General features: G+C 43.7%; 1 protein-coding gene and 1 long non-coding RNA gene across 2 annotated transcripts in view; one reads left to right on the forward strand and one right to left on the reverse strand.

Moving 5' to 3' along the window:
* The window catches only part of LMAN1 (lectin, mannose binding 1), a 34,166-nt gene extending 26,619 nt beyond the window's left edge, over positions 1-7,547 (forward strand). Inside the window, exons 11-13 of the mRNA XM_044276342.1 lie at positions 4,491-4,635; positions 5,663-5,778; positions 6,666-7,547. Coding sequence (XP_044132277.1) covers positions 4,491-4,635; positions 5,663-5,778; positions 6,666-6,702 — 298 coding nt within the window. The 3' untranslated portion in view covers positions 6,703-7,547. The remainder of the gene's footprint in view (positions 1-4,490; positions 4,636-5,662; positions 5,779-6,665) is intronic.
* Positions 7,548-7,598: 51 nt separating this feature from the next.
* LOC122924853 lies at positions 7,599-8,584 on the reverse strand. Its single transcript, XR_006387440.1, has 2 exons — positions 7,769-8,584; positions 7,599-7,734 (listed from the first exon to the last, which is right to left on the reverse strand). It is a non-coding gene; the product is annotated as an uncharacterized LOC122924853 (long non-coding RNA).
* Positions 8,585-26,382: the final 17,798 nt, after the last annotated feature.

Genomic DNA, 26,382 nt, shown 5'->3' on the forward strand with positions numbered 1-26,382 from the left:
GGCAGTCAGTGCCTTGTTCCATAGTACAGATGTTAAAGGGATCATCAGTAATTAGAAACACATGGCTGCACAGCGCCACACCTGTCCACAGGTTGTGTATGGTATTGCAGCTCAGCCCAACTCATTTTTACTAGAACTGAGCTGCAGTACCAGACACAAGTACTCATGGACAGGTGTGCCCTGTGTGTGCGCATGTACGGTCTGTTTTTTTGTGTTCCGTATACGGAACCATTCATTTCAATGGTTCCGCAAAAAAAAGGAATGTGTTCCATATGCATTCCGTTTCCGTTTTTCCGTTCCGTTGAAAGATAGAGCTTGTCCTATATTTGGCCGTAAATCACGGGTCGTGGCTCCATTCAAGTCAATGGATCCGCAAAAGAAACGGAACGCATACAGAAATGCATCCGTATGTCTTCCGTTCCCGTTCCGTTTTTTCTGAACCATCTATTGAAAATGTTATGGCCAGCCCAATTTTTTCTATGTAATTACTGTATACTGTACATGGCATACGGAAAAACAGAACGGAAAAACGGAAACCTAACAGAACTCAAAAACAGAACAACGGATCTGTGAAAAACGGACCGCAAAAAACAATAAAAGCCATGCGGTCGTGTGAACTAGGCCTAAGAGGCAGAAATTTGCAAACAGAAGTTGCACATTTTTGTCAAAAACGAAAAGTTAAAGGGAACCTGTCACCGGGATTTTGTGTATAGAGGCCTAAGTCTTTGAGGGACATTTATCAATGGTGTAATTTGCGCCCAAAAAATTACTATAACCTTACAAATCAAAAGTGGTGGTTTGTTTCACCTCCTATATCAAAAGGTGCACGCCATATTTAAAATGTGACTTTTGAAGCATAATTGTGACATTTCCACTGGTAATTTGTGGCTTTTGTCCCAGACTTGGGACTTTTTTTTTGTTTTGTTTTTTTGTTGAATGTCAATTTTCTGACAAAATCCTGTTGTTTGGCTCAGTTATATTAGATATAAATAAATGCATCCTGTCTTATTACTTGCCTGTTGGTTTTCTATTAATGACTTTTTGACAAAATGCCGCATCTTCATGCCATAAATAAGACCTTTTACGCATAACACCACCACATAAGCCATCTTTAAGGGGTTGTCTGGGTCAGCTCTGAACCCAGACATACCTCCATTTTTACCCAGGCCTACCCCTCCTGATATGAGCATTTCACGCTCGGATGCTCTCCTGCGCTGAATCGCGCATAGCAAGGGCTTTTTTTGTTAACTCTGGCACACTGCTGGGTGGAGACTTCCGCCCAGCACTGTATTCGGTAATGTCACCAGCACTAATAAACTGGCTTTAGCGCTGCTCTAGCAGAGCTCACTGCTGTGTGGAAGCCTCTGCCTAGCAGTTACTATGGAGAGCCCGATACGTCACCGGATCTCCGAAAAATGCCAAATCGCAGGGCAAAGGAGAGCATCGGAGCATGAACTGCTCATATCGGGGGGCTGCCTGGGTGAAAATGTGGGTATGTCTGGGTTCAGCTCTGAATCCAGACAACCCCTTTAATTGTCTGCAACAATTTGAGCCATTTCTGCCGATAAGAGGCTGATAAATGGGGCGTAATATGCGTCAATTTGATAGCCCCACCCACTTTGACATTTGTAATTTCTGGCGTGATGCATTCTTTATGGTAAAAATTCTGGAGAAAAAAGTTGATCTATCTGGTGCAAATCAAAATGCTATTTTTATTTTGGAGCATTTTACTCCATAATTCTGGCGCAACATCCTTAGTAAATGTCCCCCTTTGTCTTTGTTATCGTACACGCACTCCTACGTATTTCCCTGCGTTCACCACCCTGTTATGAAAAATCGGCCTCTAAATTCCGTTACTGGGGTTATTTATTTTTTATCTTCCTTGTTATGTTTTTTGCCAGAAGTAGAAAAGGGATTTAAAAAAATAAAATAAAATCCTCCTGATGATAAATATTCCCGTTACAAACCTTAATCCTCTTTGCAACAAAAAACCCCGTAGCCTAACAGCACGGCTGAGTGATACAAGCATATTGATTAAGCGGCATGTCTGCGCGCTGATCCGATCACGTTACAGATCTGTGTAAACGGCCGGCTCCCGAAACCCAGACTGGATTTTAATTTGACTTTTTTTTTTTTTTCTCTTCTGTAGTAACAGCGGAATAAACAGAGGGGGAAAAAGCAGGGCTACAAATATTCCAGCGCGCTAGAGGAGCACATATGGGAATGAGTTTGTCTTATGTTCAACGTAATCTTGGACCTTAGCCCTAAATCTTTCCTTATCCTTAAGCCTCTTCATTTCTTGCACAACTGCATTAATTTCTTTTTGGAAAGCTTTGCATTTTCTCGATGGGATACATCTGTGTTAGGGCTATGACACAAAGGAAAGAAGTGGCTCCTTTCTCCAAGACCTAAGCGAACGGCCCTGACTAGCATTTATCAGTTACATAGTAAAGTACAAAATGAACCAAATACAGTAAAGTACAGTGAGAACTGTCACCTCACCGTGTATTTAATTTAGAGGGACAGAAAAAATGTAAAAAAAAATTACTTTAACATCTAGTTCCTTTTGTGATATATCAACAATTAGCGGTTGTAAAAAAAAATAAAAAATTTAATGGACAATAGGAGAAAAAAACTGCTTTTATTTTTCCCAGGAGGCAGCCATTGTGCCCCACATCTTCCTACAGCTGGAAACTGGGTGTGGCTTAGGTTGTTACATTGTTGTGAAGGTCAGTTTAGCAGTGCCCCGCCCCCTCATTCAGTCCCCAGTGTGTTTGCTCAAGTTTGTAGGGGAATTACGATTGTTTCAAGTTTTCCCCTATCCACAGGATATTGGATTGGTGGGGGTGCCAGCAGTAGGACCCCCACCAATCATGAGAACGGGGGCCCTGTCTACCCCCCCCCCCCCCCCTGCATCCCCCTTGGAGAGACCAGTCGGGCATGCGTATGGGCACTCCGTTCTTTCCATGGGAATTCCAGAGACATGTGAGCGCTGTACTCAGCTATCTCCGGAATAATGGAACATCTACGCGCATGTGCGACCATCCGTTCCATTTTAATTTCAGGGGGCACGGAGCCCCTGTTCTCATGATCATCGGTGGTCCCAGCAGTAGGACCCCCCCCCACCGGTCTAATAGTTACCCCTTAGGATAACTTCAAACAACGGAATACCACTTAAGTGCCAAATGTTCATACCTTTTATACGACTGCCAACTGGGAAAAGCAGGTCCCAGACTTGTTCTGACCAGTGGAGCAAATTTCCTTTGGTTGTAACCAGAGATGAGCGAATTGATTTCTGGTGGTGCAGTTCAGGCAAATTTTTTCAAGAAAGAGGGGGGGAAGGAGAGGGATTTTGGAATGATGTGCGGTGAACTCGCCTCATAGGTCGCTTTTAGGAAACGCTTACGTTCTCTTTTGAAAAACCATTCTGGGGCATCTTTTCTCAGAATTCAGTGTTGCTCATCTGTTATTCATCTTTGAACTGGTAACACATAGTTTATTAAATTTCTAGAAGGAATAACCGAGGAATAGCACAACACAGAGTTCTAAGAAAAGATACCCCAGAATTGTTATTTCATGGGGAATGCTAGTTAGTTATTGGAAGAGACAAGTCTTGGGAGCTTAAAGGGGTATTTTGGTTGTTTGAAGTCATCCCCCTATCCACAGAATAGGGGATAACCATTAGAAAACATGCAGAGTACAGACTCACCTCTCTCCAGATCCCATAGAAATGAATGGCTGCACGCATGTGCGACTGGCCGCTCCATTCATTGCAGAGGGGTACAGGGCCCCAGTTCTCGTGATCGGTGGGGATCCCAGCGATACGACGCCCACCAATCTAATAGGTATCCATTATCCTGTGGATTGGGGATAACAGCCGGAATACCCCTTTAAGTTGTTCTTTAAACTCCCTCATTGTAAGCAGTTGGCTCCCCTGGTGATGGTTGCAAGCAGTAATTACCTTTGTCTATGCAGAAGATTTGGAGCTCCAACCACTATAGAGAGAGATTCGGAGATAAATCAGCCCAGAAATTTTAACTTAAAATCAACTCTAAATTGAAAGTGTAGAGAGAACCTGTCACCGCTTGTAACGTGACTCCATGTTGTGCCGCTCTTCTGCTATTCCTGGTAAAGTTTATGGATAAAGGTACAGATGGGAGTTACCAGTTCAGGGTGTGTCCCTGCACAGTCCTGCATATGCAGCACTGACTGGATAGTGTCAGACTGTGCAGGGACACACCCTGAACTGGTAACTCCCATCTGTACCTTTAGCCATAAACTTCTAGCAGGAATAATAGAGGAATGGCACAACATAGTCATAAGATAGGAGTCATAGATGCTCCAGAATTATTATATAGAGAATGCAATTAGCTACTAAAACAGACATGTCAGGAGGGGACAGGTCCTCTTTAAGCTTGTAGGAAGTACATTTTGAAAATTTAAATAAAAACATGCGATCACTGGAATAAAAGCAATTTCTTTTTTCAAAGGAACTCTATGAGTGAAACTTTAAGACTGGTGTCTGGGAATCCTGGGGGCGCTGCTGGTTACGAGAACACCCAACACTTCAACGAGATCAAAGAGCATCTGCATCTGGTGAAGAGGGACATCGAGTCTCTAGTGCAGAAGAACTTGGTAATAATGCTATATCTCCTCACCGTACCAGACACAGAATCATCTGCTGCTCCATAAAGAGGACCTACCCCCTGTCCTGTCACCTCTGTTTTAGTAACTACTTGCATCCCCCATGTAATAACAGTTCTGGAGTATATGTGGTTATGGCTGCATTTTGTGCCGTTCCTCTATTGTTCATGCTGGAAGTATATAATTGAATTATCAGCAGTCTGTAAGTGAAAGTCCAACTGGGTGTTACCAGTTGGAGGGGGTCCCTCTACAGTCTGACAGCACTGATTGGATAGCGTCACTGTGCAGGGACACCCCCACCCGACTGGTAACACCCAGCTGAATCTTTATTTACAGACTGCTGATAATTCAATTATATACTTCTAGTAGAAATAATAGAGGAGTGTCCTAAAAATAGATGCTCCAGAATTATTACATGGGGAATGCCAGTGCCAGACATGTTAGGAGAGGATTACAGGTCCAAACAAGGACACCATACATTACTGATCCTGAGTTACATCCTGTATTATACTCCAGAGCTGTACTCACTTTTCTGCTGGTGCAGTCACTGTGTACATACATTACATTACTGATCCTGAGTTACAGCCTGTATTATACTCCAGAGCTCTACTCGCTATTCTGCGGTGGAGTCCCCGTGTACATACACTACATTACTTATCCTGTACTGTATTATACTCCAGAGCTGCACTCACTATTCTGTTGCTGGAGTCGCCGATGTGCATCCATTACTTATCCTGTACTGCTCCTGAGTTACATCCTGCATTATACTCCAGAGCTGCACTCACAGTTCTAATAAACGCCTATAAAGCAGGGGTTCATCAGATTAATATATACAGTGGCTGGTGCTTTGCACATATTGAAACAGCATGGAATCCTGATAGATGCCAGCACTATTGTGATTGCAGCTCTGGAGTTTATGACTTATAGATTTTAGCATGTATTGCGTTCAGCATAATTGAATGTCCTAGTCAGTCTGATTACTACTTTGTATTCTTTAATTGTATATTTTTCTTTTCAGCCACACGAAAAACAGAAATGCCCTGAAACTCCTGTCCCCTCGTGTCTATCTACAGCGCACTTCTTTATCTTCGTAGCTGTGCAGAGCTTATTATTCATCGGCTACATCATGTACAAGTGAGTGCCGCACATTCCTCCAGCTGTCAGAAGAAGGGACGGGCAGCGCATTGTCCTTTCTGGCATTACTTAGACGGACACACGTCTCACCTAGAATAATGCATGTTTCTGTAAATCTCCAGCGCTTTTTACATGCTCGTCCTTGAATTAACGCAGCGTTTTGTGAATTTGTACCGTTAAACTTACCATCACATGGGTCGGATTTGTCAGTGTTTTAACACCTTATTTACTTCGCTGTCATCTGTGAACCTTTGCCCTGCCTGCTTGTGTTTTTCTGAGGCAGAGCCCTGGCAGAAATGGTGCCAAAAAGCGGGGTACATGGGGAGCACCACATCTTTGTGGATTTGGGGGTCATTTATTATTTTTATTTTTTTCCTCATATTCCTGCACAGAACAATACTAAATAGATGAACTCTGTCCAATATCTGTCACGGCTAAGCGCCCCGCGAACAAAGGATCCTATTCTCTGCTCATCTGTCCCCCACCCTGAATAGCTGGTGCGTAGCATAGACGTAAGGCAGAGGGACAGCTTGCCTAGGTTTGTGGTAGCGTACGTTAAAGGGAACCGGCCACCGGGATGATCTGTGTCCTCCCTGCATTTCCCCATATACAGATCATACGTAATAGTGGCTGCTGCCCATGCCACAAATTGTCCCCCCTGGCCCTTTGTGAAACACAAACCCATGATGTCACAGGTTTCCATTACAACTGTCTTCAGCTCCCTTTTGAGCTCCATGTTGAGATTTATTTTTTATTTTATTTTTGTGGCCAGGAGCTGAATATTGCTTCACTAGATTAAGGTGACACTGCAGTATGTCTGTGTGTAGCGCCCCCCTAAGCCGTACTAGAGGTATTGCAGCTGATTAAGCATCTTCTTTGTTTTGCAGAAGTCAGCAAGAAGCAGCAGCCAAGAAGTTCTTTTGATGAGCCCTGCCACTTTGTATGCGACCACCACGCTCTGCCTGACCTATGAACACGGCATGAGGGACTTTTTAGTATTGTGCGCCTAGATTAAATTATTGAATTTATGAGAAAGGAGAGAACTTCTGTTTATTGAAGAATGGCCATAGATGCAGGGGATGGGAGGAAAAAGAGAAGTATTTTTTTTTTTAAATCTATTTTTTAATATTTTTTGTTTAGTAGAATTCTCCGGTCTCTGTTAATTTTATGCGTTCGACCCTTTATAACTCAGGGCAAATATTTTTTTTATTTTTTATTCCCCCCCTGTCTTGTTGAAGAGGCCTATCGGATGGTAATTTCTGTGTAAATTGGATGATTTTTGTGCTATTTTGATATAACATTTTGACTGGAGAAAACCACTTGAGATATTAAGTATTATAAAGGGTTTTTATAAATAAAGTTGTTTAGTCGTGGAATGTAAATAATAAATAAATAAAGAGCAAACTTTATAATGGAGATGTCCATTCTGGTTGCCATGGTTACATCCAGGTTCTTGCATTTTACGTGAATACACTGTCTCCTGTAGTCTATAATAGATATATTAACATAGAACTACATTTATATTACATGCGTGACATTTGGTTCACGTGCTAGTAAAATAAACAGTTACCATAGTGTACGCCACTCTGGACAGGGCTGTGGCATACTTACAGTTAAAACTTTAAAATGTGGACACTTAATCCCGCCCCTGTGGGCCCCTCTAAGATGGGCATGTTTGGGCTGGGTTTGCTAAAGCCACGTCCTTTGCAGTCCCGTTTGTACGAATCTTGGTGAGTTGACTATGGTAACCAGAATGGAGTTGACTCCAATAAACCAAAAACTGGGAAAAAAATACATAAAATCTGAAGCAAATATAGATTTTTTTTTTTCATGACTCTGCAGCTTTATTTGTAACATGTAAAATGCCCTTAGTCCAGTATTATCGATGAAAAAGTGTTACCAGTCTCCGCACCCCCACTGCTGGTGTCACTTGTGCCAAGAACTACAAGGTGAAAACTATTGGTTCAGACCAATGAAAATCCAAAGAAACCTTCTAATGTGTATCAATCTTGTGTAAAAATCTCCCTCGATATTTTTGAATCCTGCTGTGTGGTCCCCACTGGACAGTTACAACAGCTTGGTGTGTTACAGTTACAGCAGCCAGAGGTATTAGTGATGTGCCAGGTGCTCTCCCGTACCTTGCATGCATTGCTACTGCAAAAGTACAAGATTGAGATAACCTTCGTACCACTGCAGTGAGATCTACAAAGCGGTTTTTGATTAGAGTTTTGCATTAATGTGAATGTCCACCGTAGAACGTCACCTTTTCCTTTTTTTTTTTTTTTTTTCTTTTTTGTAATCTAGATTTGTCCCAAATTTTTTATTATCTTTATAGTGGTCTGAAGTTTGTTTTTCCGCTATTGAACTCTGAATCACCTGCATAGACATAGAGTTAAATTATAACATTCAGTCACCACTAGGGTGCGTGCACTGCGTACTCTTTGAACTTAAAAATGGAACTGTATGCTCTAAGCTCCCTCTAGTGGTGGCTGCAGGCAACCAGAATGTTATCATTTAACTCTCTCTCTATAGAGAGGATTTGGGGAACACACTCACACAATTGTAATATTAATGTCAAGGTTGATTTGCTGACTGTGGAACATCAAATATAGGCAAGTCCTGAATGTGTTTTGTTTAATGTCATTTTTACTGCCTTAATTATACATTTCATCTCCGTGTCCAGAAAAATTTCTGTCTCCGCTTTTTTTTAACCACGGTGTAAAATGTACAGCAAATACCTTTTAGGCCTATTGCACACGACCGTATGGCTTTTTCAGTGTTTTGCGGTCCGTTTTACATGGATCCGTTCCGTTTTTTGTTTCCGCTGTGTTTCCGTTTCTGTTCCGTTTTTCCGTATGGCATATACAGTATACAGTAATTACATAGATAAAATTGGGCTGGGCATAACATTTTCAATAGATGGTTCAGGAAAGAACGGAAACGGAAGACATACGGACGAATTTCCGTATGTGTTCTGTTTTTTTTGCGGATCCATTGACTTGAATGGAGCCACGGACCGTGATTTGCGGGCAATAATAGGACATGTTCTATGTTAAAACGGAACGGAAATACGGAAACGGAATGCATACGGAGTACATTCATTTTTTTTTTTTTGCGGAACCATTGAAATGAATGGTTCCGTATACGGAACGCAAAAAACGGCCAGTAAACGGGAAAAAAAACACGGCCGTGTGCAATAGGCCTTATATGCAGGACTTACAAGTTCCGGCTGTCTTTGCTGCTTCCTGGCTATGGGTTGTGTCCAGTATTGCAGCTCTGCTTCCGTAATGTAATTGTGACTGAGCTGTAGAATCAGACACAACCTATGGACTACAGTGGCGCTGTTACTGGAAGAAAGTAGCTGTAGATTTCAAAACTTGGACAGCTTCTATAAGAAACCAGATGTCCAAATGTACTCTGTATTACATAAATATATGGGTGCAAATCTCCATTGTATACATTAAAGGGGCTTTTGGAGACAAAAAAAAAAAGATGCCCGGGCCCCTCACACTGAATCTACTTACCTGGCTCCCTGCTCCGCTCCTGGTCCCCGCAGCTGCTTCCCCCCCCCCCCGTGCGCAGATGAAAACATGAGGTGTCGGGGGGGGGGGGGGGGAGCAGCCAATGGTAGGCGGTGATGGGGATGAGCCTCCCTAGCGTCCCCTTGATGCTAGGGAGGCTCGTCCCCGTCACAGCCTGCCATTGGCTGGCCTCATGTTAGCCTTCGTTTTGGAATACCCCTTTTAACCGAGGTTTACAACACCTTAGTGATCAGTTTATTGCGATGGGAGGGTTTTTCATTTTAGAAAGGGGGTTTTCCTTGCTGGACAGTCCCTTAAAGGGTCGTTCTATATGCATCATGCAGAAAAAGGAGTGTCCTGTAACAGGTAAAGAAATTGTCTTCAGACAAGAATTGTAAATGTTCCCTTCTTGGTCGTGTTGAGCTCATAGAGCAGATGTCTTCTCTATGTATTCCCCTTAAATGAGTTGGCCAGCCTAGGAGCCAACATCCCCAGTGTTTGGAAGGTGTGCCCATTCAAAAACAAAAGGAAACTTGCCTATTTGTAATTCTTCCTTTCAAGTGCCACTGCCCTGTTCCTGGCCAGACATGAACTTGCTATGTCCTGTGACCACTGTGGCCAACCACTGTACTTGAATGTCATGTCACTGCTAACAATGTTCCATTTATTGGCGGCAGCAATCAGTGGAACAAGCCATGGTCCAGTTGGGAACAGGGCAGTGATGCTGGAACAGCAGGAGTAATGAGTATTTTTTTATTTCTTTTACATAATTGGACTCCCAATCAGACCACTGGGGCACCTCCCCCTAGACTGGATGACCCAATTAAAGGGCTTCTGTCATCAGGAACATCATTATTAAACTGTCTGACTTTAAACATGTGCGAATATTAGATTGATATGTGCAAGATAATGCACCTGGGGCGTAAAAACCCAAGAGCAGAATAAAAAAAATCAGTGATACAGTCCTAACCTCAGTATCTGAGGAAAGGGATTTAGCGGTCATTATTTCAGAAGACTTAAAGGTAGGCAGACAATGTCATAGAGAAGCAGGAAATGCTAGCAGAATGCTTGGGTGTATAGGGAGAGGCATTACCAGTAGAAAGAGGGAGGCGCTCATGCCGCTCTACAGAGCACTAGTGAGACCTCATCTGGAGTATTGTGCGCAGTACTGGAGACCATATCTCCAGAAGGATATTGATACTTTGGAGAGAGTACAGAGAAGAGCTACTAAACTGGCACATGGATTGCAGGATAAAACTTACCAGGAAAGATTAAAGGACCTTAACATGTATAGCTTGGAAGAAAGACGAGACAGAGGGGATATGATAGAAACGTTTAACTACATAAAGGGAATCAACAAGGTAAAAGAGGAGAGAATATTTAAAAGAAGAAAAACTGCTACAAGAGGACACATTTTTAAACCTTTGTCCCTCGAATTTAAAATTTGAATATCCGGAAGTATTACTTTACTGAGAGAGTAGTGGATGCATGGAATAACCTTCCTGCAGAAGTGGTAGCTGCAAATACAGTGGAGGAGTTTAAGCATGCATGGGATAGGCATAAGGCTATCCTTCATATAAGATAGGGCCAGGGGCTATCCATAGTATTCAGTATATGGGGCAGACTAGATGGGCCAAATGGTTCTTATCTGCCGACACATTTTATGTTTCTATGTAGACAAAGCTAATACAGGTCCTTCTAAAAAAAATTAGCATATTGTGATAAAGTTCATTATTTTCTGTAATTTACTGATAAACATTAGACTTTCATATATTTTAGATTCATTACACACAACTGAAGTAGTTCAAGCCTTTTATTGTTTTAATATTGATGATTTTGGCATACAGCTCATGAAAACCCAAAATTCCTATCTAAAAAAAATTAGCATATCATGAAAAGGTTCTCTAAACGAGCCATTAACCTAATCATCTGAATCAACTAATTAACTCTAAACACCTGCAAAAGATTCCTGAGGCTTTTAAAAACTCCCAGCCTGGTTCATTACTCAAAACCGCAATCATGGGTAAGACTGCCGACCTGACTGCTGTCCAGAAGGCCATCATTGACACCCTCAAGCAAGAGGGTAAGACACAGAAAGAAATTTCTGAAGGAATAGGCTGTTCCCAGAGTGCTGTATCAAGGCACCTCAGTGGGAAGTCTGTGGGAAGGAAAAAGTGTGGCAGAAAACGCTGCACAACGAGAAGAGGTGACCGGACCCTGAGGAAGATTGTGGAGAAGGACCGATTCCAGACCTTGGGGGACCTGCGGAAGCAGTGGACTGAGTCTGGAGTAGAAACATCCAGAGCCACCGTGTACAGGCGTGTGCAGGAAATGGGCTACAGGTGCCGCATTCCCCAAACAGCGGCAGAAGCACCTGACCTGGGCTACAGAGAAGCAGCACTGGACTGTTGCATGTCATTCGGAAATCAAGGTGCCAGAGTCTGGAGGAAGACTGGGGAGAGGGAAATGCCAAAATGCCTGAAGTCCAGTGTCAAGTCCCCACAGTCGGTGATGGTCTGGGGTGCCATGTCAGCTGCTGGTGTTGGTCCACTGTGTTTTATCAAGGGCAGGGTCAATGCAGCTAGCTATCAGGAGATTTTGGAGCACTTTATGCTTCCATCTGCTGAAAAGCTTTATGGAGATGAAGATGTCATTTTTCAGCACGACCTGGCACCTGCTCACAGTGCCAAAACCACTGGCAAATGGTTTACTGACCATGGTATTACTGTGCTCAATTGGCCTGCCAACTCTCCTGACCTGAACCCCATAGAGAATCTGTGGGATATTGGGAAGAGAAAGTTGAGAGACGCAAGACCCAACACTCTGGATGAGCTTAAGGCCGCTATGGAAGCATCCTGGGCCTCCATAACACCTCAGCAGTGCCACAGGCTGATTGCCTCCATGCCACGCCGCATTGAAGCCGTCATTTCTGCAAAAGGATTCCCGACCAAGTATTGAGTGCAGAACTGAACATAATTATTTGAAGGTTGACTTTTTTTGTATTAAAAACACTTTTCTTTTATTGGTCGGATGAAATATGCTAATTTTTTGAGATAGGAATTTGGGTTTTCATGAGCTGTATGCCAAAATCATCAATATTAAAACAATAAAAGGCTTGAACTACTTCAGTTGTGTGTAATGAATCTAAAATATATGAAAGTCTAATGTTTATCAGTACATTACAGAAAATAATGAACTTTATCACAATATGCTAATTTTTTGAGAAGGACCTTTAGTCTTTGTCCCTACGTTCTATGTGCCTCTGTTTTTGTGAGAGAAAAAAATTACTCCTAGAGGCTCCGTTCTCCCTCCTCTGACCACACCCTCATCATGTTGATTGATGGGGCCAGGCATTGTTCACATAATCCTGCTTGGCCCTGTCAATTAACATGATGAGGGCGTGGCCAGGGGAGGGAGATTGGAGCCTCTAGGAGTAATGGCAACACCCCCATTGCTCCTGGAGGCTCATTTCCATAAAATAAAATTTAAAAGTTCATTTTTCACAAAAACAGAGGCACATAGAAAGAAGGGACAAAGACTGTTAGCTTCAGCTGCCATTAGCACATGTCTAAAGTCAGACCGTTTAATCACAATGTTCCTGATGACAGAAGTCCTTTACATATCTTCTTTGGAGATCACAAGAGGGTCTATTAACAGTTTTTGCCCCTTGAAAGACCGTGTGCAAATCTGTGATTTTACTACAGCACTGCTTCAAATTAGATCTGGCCAGGGACCCTGGGGGTCCGAAGGGGAAGGACTCTCACTCTGGAATAGGTTAGGCCTCTTACACAGGCTAATAGGACAATGGTTGGGATAGAACAGTTTGTTTCTGAGCATTGTAGCAAGGTGTATATCCCAAGTGTCTCCTGTGATGGATACAAAGGAGATTTACTAAGCAAAATGTAGCCGAATTTTGCTCAAATTACACCAAGAAAAAAAAACTGTTGCACTTACTATTTGCCCAATTTATTGTGTTTTTTTTTTTTACACTTTCTTCTGAGAAGAGGTCATGACTAAGAAGTCATAAAATGTGCCATTATTTTACAGCAAAAATTTGGTGTAAAGTGAGCAGTCAAGAAATGATATAGGAAAGTGTGCTGACTCATCAAGCACCAGCTGAGAGAAGTTTGGCTCAGCTTCTGCCTGTCCGGTCTACTTTATTGTTGTCTAAATTTGAGAGCATAAAAATATATCTGAGTTTTATGTCCACACGGATCATTCACTTGATTGTGCTCGGCCTATTTGCCACTGCCGAATGCAATCAGTGTTACAGGAGTAGGGCGATGTCACTGCCGCATTTGAGTGGTGATTAATTGCGGTAAAGTTTTATTTATTTTTTGGTTTTGGTTTTTTTCAACAAAAAGAATAAATACAATAAATTATGAATTTGTTTCTGGCTTGAATTGTTTTTAACATTACTCACTGACAAAAAAAATAAATAAAAATTCCGCACTCGGGTAGAAATGTTCGCTTGCTGCAGAACTCTGCATACAGTTATATCCCAGGCTGATATGTAAAAGGTGAGGTCTGATTAGACACTGGTTCTTGCCACAAGAAGGTATTAAAGTGCTTGCTCCGCTGCCCTATAAAAAGGCCCTCAGAGGCTACATATGGGCAGTGTACCTTTTTGCCAGAGATCATTGACAGGTAGACATGTTTCAACGACAAACTCGGACATTTGGTCCAGTTGACACTTTGAGAGGGTACACCTCATTGGGCTGAGAGAAGCAGGTTGGTCGTTTCGATGAATTGCTCACCATCTAGACCAGGGGTATTCAACTGGCGGACCGCGGTTGCCAGCTGTCTGGACCCCTGCATGCATCGGGGTGCCAGAGTCCAGAAGCAATGAGCGCTTCCATCAATACAGATGGAAGCGCTCATTGCTGGAGCGCAGGGAGCTGGGTCCTGTCCCTCACCGCTCTGCTTCCCGCGCTCCTCCCCTTCCTCAGGCCGGCGGCGATCTGAATGGTGAAGCAGGTCCACCATTCAGCACGGATCACGCTGTCAGCCTGTGTGGGCAGAGCCTGCATTCCAGAAATCTGCATAAGCTCTGCCCACACAGTGCTGCAGAGCGATCTGTGTCTGCAGGGGAGAGAGGACTGTGAGCTTCAGGAACGGGACAAGGTGAGTAGCTACAGTTTTCTTTGTTTGTTTAACAAGAGTGGGCACAATGGGCATTTCTACTTTGGAGCGGGGCACAGTGGGCAATTCTACTCTGGGGGGGCACAATGGGCATTTCTACTCTGGAGGTGGCACAATGGGCATTGCTAATGTGAAGGGGACACAATGGGCATTTCTACTATGGGTGGGGCACAGAGGCCACTATTTCTGTGAAGGGGGCACAATGGGGATTTCTACTATGGAGGGGCCACAGTGGGCATTACTACTGTGAAGGGGGCATAATGGGCATTACTACTATTAAGAGGCATTATTACTGTGAAGGAGGCACAATGGCGATTATTACTATCAAGGGGGCACAAAGAAGGCCTTACAATTGTGAAGGGGCACAGAGAGGGCATTACTACTGTGAGGGGGCACTTGGGGAGAAACTAAGGAGGCATCGCAATGTGTCAGGGGCACTAAGGGATCACCATGCTGCAAGGGTGCACTTAGGCGTATCATACTGTCTGAGGGACATTAAAGGGGCATCAATATTGTAAGGGGGCAGTGAAAGGACATTCTTAGTGTTTGGTCGGCAGAAAGGAGATTTGGTGGGCTTGGAGGTGTTGATTATTGTAAAAAATAATAATAATGCAGTGCTACACGCCAATGGTGTTGTCCCTCCTTATATATTTTTTTGTTTAGAGCTCACACCTTCATCCTACAGCAGACTCAGGTATGTGGACCTTTTAAAAAAAAAAAAAAAAGTACTTGAGTACCCCCTAATCTAGGCTATTCTGACCTAGCTTTTAGGAGGCGACCAGCCTCTGAAAGACCCAGACAGACCACCAGCAGTGAGGATCGTTTCATCCACCGACAAGCACAAGCAGCTTCCACAGTTTTTCTGTCCACCATGCAGACAGGTGTCACCTTCATTACATACCCATCTGTGGTATCATCTTTAGTAACAAATCCAGGTTCTGTGGGAGAGCTGATGTCAGGCTCAAGTATGGAGGCCTCGTGGTAAGCGATTCAATCCTGCCTTTGCTGTGTAGGACACACTGCCCCAGCTGCTGGTGTGATGATCTGGGAGCCATCACATACGACAGTCGGTCACCCCTAGTAGTGATATGAGGGACACTAACAGCTCAGCGATATGTGCAGGACATCCTGACACCACGTGGGCTCCTCATGGCAGGGCTTCCAGTTGGCATTTATCAGTAGGATAATGCTCACCCACACACAGCAAGGGTTTCCCAGGAATGTCTCCTCCAGATTACAACACTTCTTTGGCTGCCCGGTCACCAGATTTATCACCAATCCAGCATTTATGGGACACCAGCTTCACCAACCTACCAGTGCGCAGGATCTACAGGCCCAGTCGTAACATCTGCAGGCAAATGCAGGATACCACACGGAACCTATATGCTTCCATGCCCAACAGTATCTCACCTTGTATCCAGGCCAGAGGCCGTATCTCACCTTGTATCCAGGCCAGAGGCCGTATCTCACCTTGTATCCAGGCCAGAGGCCGTATCTCACCTTGTATCCAGGCCAGAGGCCGTATCTCACCTTGTATCCAGGCCAGAGGCCGTATCTCACCTTGTATCCAGGCCAGAGGCCGTATCTCACCTTGTATCCAGGCCAGAGGCCGTATCTCACCTTGTATCCAGGTCAGAGGCCGTATCTCTTCTTGTATCCAGGCCAGAGGCCGTATCTCACCTTGTATCCAGGCCAGAGGCCGTATCTCACCTTGTATCCAGGCCAGAGGCCGTATCTCACCTTGTATCCAGGCCAGAGGCCGTATCTCACCTTGTATCCAGGCCAGAGGCCGTATCTCACCTTGTATCCAGGCCAGAGGCCGTATCTCACCTTGTATCCAGGCTAGAGGCCATATCTCATCTTGTATCCAGGCCAGAAGCTGTATTCTTTCCTGTCTCCAGGCTGGAGGTGCTCAACAGGGTCCAATTGTACAATTTTTCCCAATAAACTTCTCCTTTTGCTCTAATGTAATCACTCCTCCTTGTTGGATTATTATTTTTTTCAGTCACTGTATAATTGAATTAGTCTAATTTGTTCAGTATGACAGTTTGGTTTTTGTTTATTATGGCGCCACGACAGATCCACTGTGTAAAAAGTCCTATGGACTTAGACTCATTATATCAGGCTATTTTTTTACAGGTGCAAGAAAAGGTAAGGCCCCTTGCAGACGAGCGTGTCCGGATGCATCCCGGGTGCAGCGCGACAAACCCACGCAAGTTTTTATCGCGCGGGTGCAATGCCTTTTGCACACGCGTGATAAAAAACTGAATGTGGTACCCAGACCCGAACTTCTTCACTGAAGTTCAGGTTTGGGTTCAAGGTTGTGTAGATGTAATTATTTTCCCTTATAACATGGTTATAAGGGAAAATAATTGCATTCTTTAATACAGAATGTTTAGTACAAGGTCAATTGAGGGTTAAAAAAATAAAAATTAATTCACCTCCTCCGATTGATCGCGTAGCTGCCGGTCTCCTGTTCTTTCTTCAGAACCATGTGAGCTCATCACATGGTCTAATCACACGGTCCATCACCACAGTGATGTACCATGTGATTAAACCATGTGATGTGACGTCACCACGGGTCCTTTAGCCGGCAGCTCATGATTAAAGAAGTAAGAAGAAATCGGCAACTACGCGATCAAGAGGAGGAGGTGAGTTAATATTTTTTTTATTTTTTAACCCTCAATTGTCCTTCTACTAAGCATTCTGTATCAAAGAATGCTATTATTTTCTCTTATAACCATGTTATAAGGGAAAATAATACAGTGAATAGACTGTCATCTTAGCAACCATGCGAGAAAATCGCACAGCATCAGCATTTGCTTGCGGATGCTTGCGATTTTCACGCAGCCTCATTCACTTCTATGGGGCCTGCTCTAGCATGCTGCGATTTTCACGCAACGCACAAGTGATGCGTGAAAATCACCGCTCATCTGCACAGCCCCATAGAAGTGAATGGGTCCGGATTCAGTGCGGGTGCAATGCGTTCACCTCATGCATTGCACCCGCGCGGAAATCTCGCCCATGTGAAAGGGGCCTAAGTGTCTGTGTTCTGGTTACCAACGGCACAGAGTCCCTGACCTTAATCCTATGGAGATACTGTAACATGACCAGAAGAGCGCTGTGCACGTAAGGTATCCCAGAAATATCGATCAACTGAAACACATTTGCTGGCTGGAATGGTCCAAAATTCCTCCTCGGCATTGTGGAAATCTTGTTTGCAGCTACAGGAAACAATTAGATGGAGGCGATTACTGCTAAAAGGAGATTTACTGATTTTTAGGGGTTCACATTTTGTTTCCTCTCTGTACTGCAGATGTTTACTCAATGTGCTCATTAAAAGACATGGGCGGTACAACTGTTTGTGCGTTATTAGGTTAGGCTACTTTCACACTAGCGTTCGATCGGATCCGATCATAATAATGCAGACGGAGGCTCCGTTCAGTACGGATCCGTCTGCATTATTTTAGCATATAAAAGCTAAGTGTGAAAATAGCCTCGTACGGATCCGTCCAGACTTTCAATGTAAAGTCAATGGGGGACGGATCCGCCTGAAGATTGAGCCATATTGTGGCATCTTCAAACGGATCCGTCCCCATTGACTTACATTGTAAGTCTGGACGGATCCGCACGCCTCCGCACGGCCAGGCGAACACCCGAACGCTGCAAGCAGCGTTCAGCTGTCCGCCTGTCCGTGCGGAGGCGAGCGGAGCGGAGGCTGAACGCCGCCAGACTGATGCAGTCTGAGCGGATCCGCTCCATTCAGACTGCATCAGGGCTGGACGGCTGCGTTCGGGTCCGCTCGTGAGCCCCTTCAAACGGAACTCACGAGCGGACCGACGAACGCTAGTGTGAAAGTAGCCTTAGTTACATTGTGTGTTTATAATTGTGATAACAGATTACATTTTATTAGTAATCAATGTAGAAAGCCAGGGCTTTCCAAAGGGTTCACTTACTTTTTCTTCTACAAGATGTCATTCTGATTATTAGGGAGAACCAAATTCTACCAAAGCAGACTAGAAGACCAGTGTGAACAGAGCACCATGCTCGTTAAAGAGGTTGTCCAGTTTAACAGAATGGTTCCCGGCAACCTCACCGAGCAACCATTTGAAGAGACTGCGGCGATCGTGCGAGCGCTGCGTTCTCTTCACTGTATACCTACACGCTGTCGACGTTGCAGGGGCGGTGCAGTTTAACTACAACTGTTCCATCCTATTCAAGTCATAGGTCATCAATATGGGAAACCCAGAAAACCCCTTTAAGGTCAATTTATCTGCTCACATGAAAGAACATATCACGGATTTTATTCTTCTGCCTGTGGTGCTCATGGGGCTAGTTTCTCATTTCAGATGTGGTGACACGAGGCAGATTTGCCGCACACATCTGGTTGCATTAAACTCATTTTCAGTCCCAGATATTTCTGCAACATATCTGCCTTGTGTGAACATAGTGGAACAGTCTATGTAGTCATACATTTCCAGAAGGCATAATAGAGCAACGGAACAACGCAAACTTCCTCTTTATATCGAAGCATGGACAATGATTCCAGCCCACAGCGAGCTGGCTGTAACACACAGAGACGGTACAAGAGGTAAAGATGTTTCTGATGAATCCATAAAATCTCTTTCAGGATCAAGCGTATTGTTGACGAGTGAAAGCAATCCATTTGTTTGCCTCTGCTTGTGTTGATTTCATTTCTTTGAAATGATCACTGATAATCTGGGATTACAGAATATCCACAACTTTCTGGGAACAGCGAGTAATTTAATTAGAAAGCAACTAATGCAAATGATGGAATTAAGGAAAACGCCGCCTCTTCTACCGACTCCAAAAATAGCCGTTCTACAGATCTGTGATTAAGCTGATTGCACTGATGGTTTAGCATGTGCCCTGAGGCCTCCGTATGGCAGTGGCTACCTACATGCTCCCAAATGTGGTTTAGGCCTCTTTCACACGGGCTTTGCGGGAAAATGCACGATTTTTCAGCGCGAGTGCAAAACATTGTAATGCGTTTTACACGCGCGTGAGAAAAATCGGCATGTTTGGTACCCAGACCCGAACTTCTTCACAGAAGTTCGGGATTGGGATCGGTGTCCTGTAGATTGTATTATTTTCCCTTATAACATGGTTATAAGGGAAAATAACAGCATTCTGAATACAGAATGCATAGTACAATAGCGCTGGAGGGGTTAAAAAATAGTAATAATTTAACTCACCTTAATCCACTCTATTGCGCAGCCGGCATCTCTTCTGGCTTCTTTCTTTGCTGTGTGCAGGAACAGGACCTGTGGTGACGTCACTCCGGTCATCACATGGTCCATCACATGATCCATCACCATGGTAAAAGATCATGTGATGGATCATGTGATGACCGGAGTGACGTCACCACAGGTCCTGTTCCAGCACACAGCAAAGAAAGAAGACAGAAGAGATGCCGGCTGCATGATCAAGTGGATTAAGGTGAGTTGAATTATTATAATATTTTTTTTAACCCTTCCAGCGCTATTGTACTATGCATTCTGTATTCAGAATGCTATTATTTTCCCTTATAACCATGTTATAAGGGAGAATAATAATAATCGGGTCTCCATCCCGATCGTCTCCTAGCAACCGTGCGTGAAAATCGCACCACATCCGCACTTGCTTGCGGATGCTTGCGATTTTCACGCAACCCCATTCATTTCTATAGGTCCTGCGTTATGTGAAAAACACACAAAATAGAGCATGCTGCGATTTTCACGCAACGCACAAGTGATGCGTGAAAATCACCGCTCAAGTGAACGGCCCCATAGAAATGAATGGGTCGGGATTCAGTGCGGGTGCAATGCGTTCAACTCATGCATCGCATCCGCGCAGAAATCTCGCCCGTGTGAAAGGGGCCTTAGGGTACCTCCACATGGTGCAGATTTAGGGACCATTCACAGGACTGTATGTTTGTGTCCACATCCGTTCCTCCGTTTTGTGGACCCATTCATTTCATTAGGGCCACAAAAGATGTGCTTCCGTTCCGTGGCCCCCCAAAATATAGAGCATGTCCTATTCTTGACTGCAATTGCGGACAAGAATAGGCATTTCTGTCATAGGGCTGGCCATTCCGTTCCACAAAATGCGGAACAAACACAACCAGTATCCACAAAAATGGATACGGACGTCTGAATGAGCGCTTATAGGCAGAAAAGTAGCATGAAATTGGCACCAAAACCACACATAAATCCTATTGTTTATCGCATTTTTGCAGATTTTCCACAGATCTTACCCTTCCATTGAAAGGGTGAAATCCACACAAGAAAAATGCAACAATTGATATCCTGCAGATTTTAAAATCCACACGGCAGGTCAATATCCGCACCTAAGAACAAAGCAAAGTGTACACTGGATTTATCTAATCTCATACATTTTTCTGGTACTGTATTACGCTGCAGTTTTTTGGCACGAAATTCATACAGAAAAAACGTGTGTAATCTGCATTGTGTGCAAGTACCTTTAGAACTCACTGAAAAAAGTGGCCTAAACGGGTGAAAATGCTCCAAACCCAGACACTGTAGCGCGTCTATAACCGGGGGAGCGATTCCTCCGCATGCGGTCCGCAGATAACGGCAATCCCCAGCAAAAAATGCGTACAATGGAGGATGCCGGGGCGGACCACATGCACCACAAGAACATCTTACACAAAATGATACATTGTGCAGGTGAAAAAATATACATACCAATATCACTGCAAAAAATGCACCAAAATGATACGCAACTGACAATACTAACTAATTCCTCTGCACAATGTATCATTTTGTGTAAGATGTCCTTGTGGTGCATGAGGTCCGCCCCAGCATCCTCCATTGTACGCATTTTTTTGCTGGGGATTGCCATGATCTGCGGACCGCATGCGGAGGAATCGCTCCCCCGGTTATAGACTCGTTACAGTATCTGGGTTTGGAGCATTTTAACCCGTTTAGGCCACTTTTTTAGTGAGTTTTTGTCTTTATGTGTATGGAATGTGCCACCTTATTTTGTTGGTAACATTCTTCTGCACCTGGCAGCTTCTGTGTCACATGGTCTGTTGTGGGTGCGGCTTCTGTGTCACATGGTCTGTTGTGGGTGCGGCTCACAGCTTTATCCTACCTCACAGTGCATTGGTGATACCACTATGGAGGCATGGGAGAGTCTGGCTGTGAGTTGGTTTCTAGCACTGATTCAGACCCTGTTCACACACCACGGGCAGTTGAGTGGTAGGACCCCATGCGTGCTGAGACACCGTGACGTGGTGCATGAGGGGCTCAGATATGTTCCTGACTGGAAGATATTGGCAAAGTTCTCAGCTTTCAACATTGGTCTGAGGAATTAGCTAGTATTGTCAGTTGCGTATCATTTTGGTGCATTTTTTGCAGTGATTTTTGTACCTTTAGAACTCAATATGGATCTAATGATGGATGTGCTCAACATTGCGAGCATACTCAGCCGCACCCTTTAGGCAGCAAGTGAACATGAGTACTTGAAGTGGATGCGTTGGAAGCTAGAAAAATGGGTAGGATCAAGTGAAGATCATGCCCCCAGTGTCAGGAGTTAATGTGTTATGATGCTACTTTCCCGGACAAATGAGAACTTATAAGACACAGGATGTTGTAGACTGGGGGGGGGGGGGGGGGGGGGGGAATTAAAGTTGTTTGCAAACTAAAGGCCAAACTGTACTTCTTGCCAGTTACAGTAGAGGTGATAGTGGAATTAATGCAGGACTGTGAGTATCCATAGACCAGAAGATACACTTCAAAAGCTGCCTTATCATATTTCAAATTTTGTAAAAAAATAAATAAAAATTAGTTATGATCAACTAACTGGTGTGTTTCTTTGGTCTTAAGCACCAGAATTTTTGGCCTTAGGAAACCTACTGAATTACTTATTGGTTGAAAGGATTAATATTTCACATTCATGTTTGGTATGTCTGGGTTGAAAAAAAATATCCTATAAAACATGTCAATCATATTAACCATCTGAGAGATACCTAGAAGTTTTGTCTCAAATTAGAATTATGCCATACAACCTTCCAATTTTTGCATGTAATTAGTCACATGACTAAGATGAAGATTCTGAGGCCGGCTGACCCTTTAGAAATGTCATACTAAGCATCTGTAACCGGATCCTTTTGGTGGATGTACAGATGGATGTTGGCATTGTTGTGTGGGGATTTTTCGGCGTGTTTGGGGTCGCTTTACTCCTTAGTAGCTTAATGCATTAGGTGAAGGTGCAGTAGAGTTCCCCATTATAGTCACATCCAAGGTTGTCAATGCCAGAGTGTCCCTCGTGGCTTGTTGTCTTCCATGTGTGCCCGATCGCGACACCCTGGATTATTTATTTTAATTTATTTCACACAATTTCTTAACATCTGACAATATTTTTTGTGATAACAATTAAAGAGGATCTTTCATGGTTTTGTATTAATTGAGATAAATACCTTTACTTGTGGGGTACCCCCGGCTGATGCTGTCACCCTGCCAGCTTTTTTAAAATATCGCTCCTATGCCCCGTTGTGCCCTCCTGCACTTTTACCGCTCAGTATGCTAATACTGAGCATCGGTACAGGGAGGAGGAGACACCAGGGTTTCTCAATGGGCGTCTCCTTCTCCCTGGCTGTGCCGCGATCCAATCATAGCAGAGAGCGTCACAGCCAAGGACAAGGTGAGTTTTTTTTTTCCCTGGCTGTGACAGTCTCCATGGCGTCTCCTCTTCCCTTTACCGATGCTCGGTATTAGCATACTGAGTGGGAAAAGTGCAGCGGGTCACAGTGGGGCGTAGGATTAATATTTAAAAAAATCTGGCAGGGTGGCACCATCAGCAGGGGGTACGCCGCAAGTAAAGGTATTTATCTCAATTAATAAAAAAACATGAAAGATCCTTTTTAATTATTGATTAATAATTATTGATTGTTGTACATCGTTTATTGCTTATTTTATATTTCATTAAGAAATTTAGTCAAATATATTAAATAATCCAGTGGGACATGTTCTTTAGTTGATCAAATGGGCAAGCATAAAGATCTGATCTACTTTAACAAGATACAAATTGTTATGTCTAGACAACTGGGCCAGAGCATCTCCAAAACGGCAGGTGTAGTGGGGTGTCTAAGGAAGGACAACCCGTGGACCATCAGCAGAGTCTATAGTGCTTAAGGCTCATTGATCTACAGTACAGACCAAAAGTTTGGACACACCTTCTCATTCAAAGAGTTTTCTTTATTTTCATGACTATGAAAATTGTAGATTCACACTGAAGGCATCAAAACTATGAATTAACACATGTGGAATTATATACATAACAAAAAAGTGTGAAACAACTGAAAATATGTCATATTCTAGGTTCTTCAAAGTAGCCACCTTTTGCTTTGATTACTGCTTTGCACACTCTTGGCATTCTCTTGATGAGCTTCAAGAGGTACTCACCTGAAATGGTCTTCCAACAGTCTTGAAGGAGTTCCCAGAGATGCTTAGTACTTGTTGGCCCTTTTGCCTTCACTCTGCGGTCCAGCTCACCCCAAACTATCTCGATTGGGTTCAGGTCCGGTGACTGTGGAGGCCAGGTCATCTGGCGCAGCACCCCATCACTCTCCTTCATGGTCAAATAGCCCTTACACAGCCTGGAGATGTGTTTGGGGTCATTGTCCTGTTGAAAAATAAATAATGGTCCAACTAAACGCAAACCGGATGGAATAGCATGCCGCTGCAAGATGCTGTGGTAGCCATGCTGGTTCAGTATGCCTTTAATTTTGAATAAATCCCCAACAGTGTCACCAGCAAAGCACCCCCACACCATCACACCTCCTCCTCCATGCTTCACGGTGGGAACCAGGCATGTAGAGTCCATCCGTTCACCTTTTCTGCGTCGCACAAAGACACGGTGGTTGGAACCAAAGATCTCAGATTTGGACTCATCAGACCAAAGCACAGATTTCCACTGGTCTAATGTCCATTCCTTGTGTTCTTTAGCCCAAACAAGTTTCTTCTGCTTGTTGCCTGTCCTTAGCAGTGGTTTCCTAGCAGATATTCTACCATGAAGTCCTGATTCACACAGTCTCCTCTTGACAGTTGTTCTAGAGATGTGTCTGCTGCTAGAACTCTGTGTGGCATTGACCTGGTCTCTAATCTGAGCTGCTGTTAACCTGCGATTTCTGAGGCTGGTGACTCGGATGAACTTATCCTCCGCAGCAGAGGTGACTCTTGGTCTTACTTTCCTGGGGCGGTCTGCATGTAAGCCAGTTTCTTTGTAGCGCTTGATGGTTTTTGTGACTGCACTTGGGGACACTTTCAAAGTTTTCCCAATTTTTCGGACTGACTGACCTTCATTTCTTAAAGTAATGATGGCCACTCATTTTTCTTTACTTTTCTGCATTTTTCTTGCCATAATACAAATTCTAACAGTCTATTCAGTAGGACTATCAGCTGTGTATCCACCTGACTTCTCCACAACGCAACTTATGGTCCCAACCCCATTTATAAGGCAAGAAATCCCACTTATTAAACCTGACAGGGCACACCTGTGAAGTGAAAACCATTTCAGGTGACTACCTCTTGAAGCTCATCAAGAGAATGCCAAGAGTGTGCAAAGCAGTAATCAAAGCAAAAGGTGGCTACTTTGAAGAACCTAGAATATGACAAATTTTCAGTTGTTTCACACTTTTTTGTTATGTATATAATTCCACATGTGTTAATTCATAGTTTTGATGCCTTCAGTGTGAATCTACGATTTTTATAGTCATGAAAAAAAAGAAAACTCTTTGAATGAGAAGGTGTGTCCAAACTTTTGGTCTGTACTGTATATGTTGAGTGAAGGCTAGCCTGTCTGGGCCAATTACAAAAAAAAACTGCATAACAAATTGCTTTAAAAATTGTCCGCCACAAAAATTGTCTACAGTGGGCACGTGAGCATCCGAACTGGACTAATATAGCAACAGATGAAAGGTGGTTTGGGCTAATGAAGTTTTGGCATATTAAATAAAAATGTAATGGAATTCACATGGTAGATCGTATGTGGCACACTAAAAAAAAAAACACCCTTCAACTGACACCTACCATCGGTCACCATCTGTCAATCTTGTTAGTATCTGAAAAGGCACCAATGACCAGCACAAAAAGGGCTAAATTGGCTTTTTTCGGTCATCCAAAGTCTCTAGTTGCCAACTCTCCTGGAATTTTGTGAAGGCTCCCAGAAAAATAGACAAATCTCCTGGCCGTCTTCTACCACACATCCACAGCGTAAAATCGTACCTGGATGAAGAATGACTGTGTGTGGCGCCGCATGATCAGACTCAGCCTCAACGTCCAAACGTGTGGTGAGGGGGGAAGTTGATACTTGCGAAAAACATTTTGTGGTGCACCAGGCATGCCGCACCCCAACACCTCCCAGAAGCCAATTTTTGAAAGTATCTTTAGAGTATGGACAGCATTACACTTACATCTGAACATATACATCTCCACTGAATGGAAATTAGGGGATGCTGCATTTCGTGAGAAGTTGGGGTCCTAGAAATGAGAAGTATTTATGCCACTTGTGTAATGAGTGACTACCTGGTCCATTTGGAAAAAGGATGCATGGTCGGCTACAAACTGGAATTTGCCTTCAGCCTAAAAGATGTATTGCAAGACAACAAACACTGCTCAGCAACTAGTTCTCCTGGTCCACCATGATTGGTTCAGAAGATTAGACCAGAGCAGGAATCTCCAATCTGTGGCTCACCAGCTGATGTAAGACTACAACTCCCACCATTCCATGAGAATACCTCTGCAACATAGCATCCAGTGCGATACCGTATTCCTATGGGAGCTAACAGAAGATCAGAGGCAAATGGAGTTACAGTAGGGCAGATCCCAAAGCCTGTTATGAGTGCAAAAGGCCTATGCAACTGCTGAACAGCAGAGGTCAAGCCAAGGGCAAGAATTTTTAGATGTTCAGATAAAAT

This window comes from Bufo gargarizans, chromosome 1 (assembly GCF_014858855.1).
Source record: "Bufo gargarizans isolate SCDJY-AF-19 chromosome 1, ASM1485885v1, whole genome shotgun sequence".
In the NCBI taxonomy this organism is placed as follows: domain Eukaryota; kingdom Metazoa; phylum Chordata; class Amphibia; order Anura; family Bufonidae; genus Bufo; species Bufo gargarizans.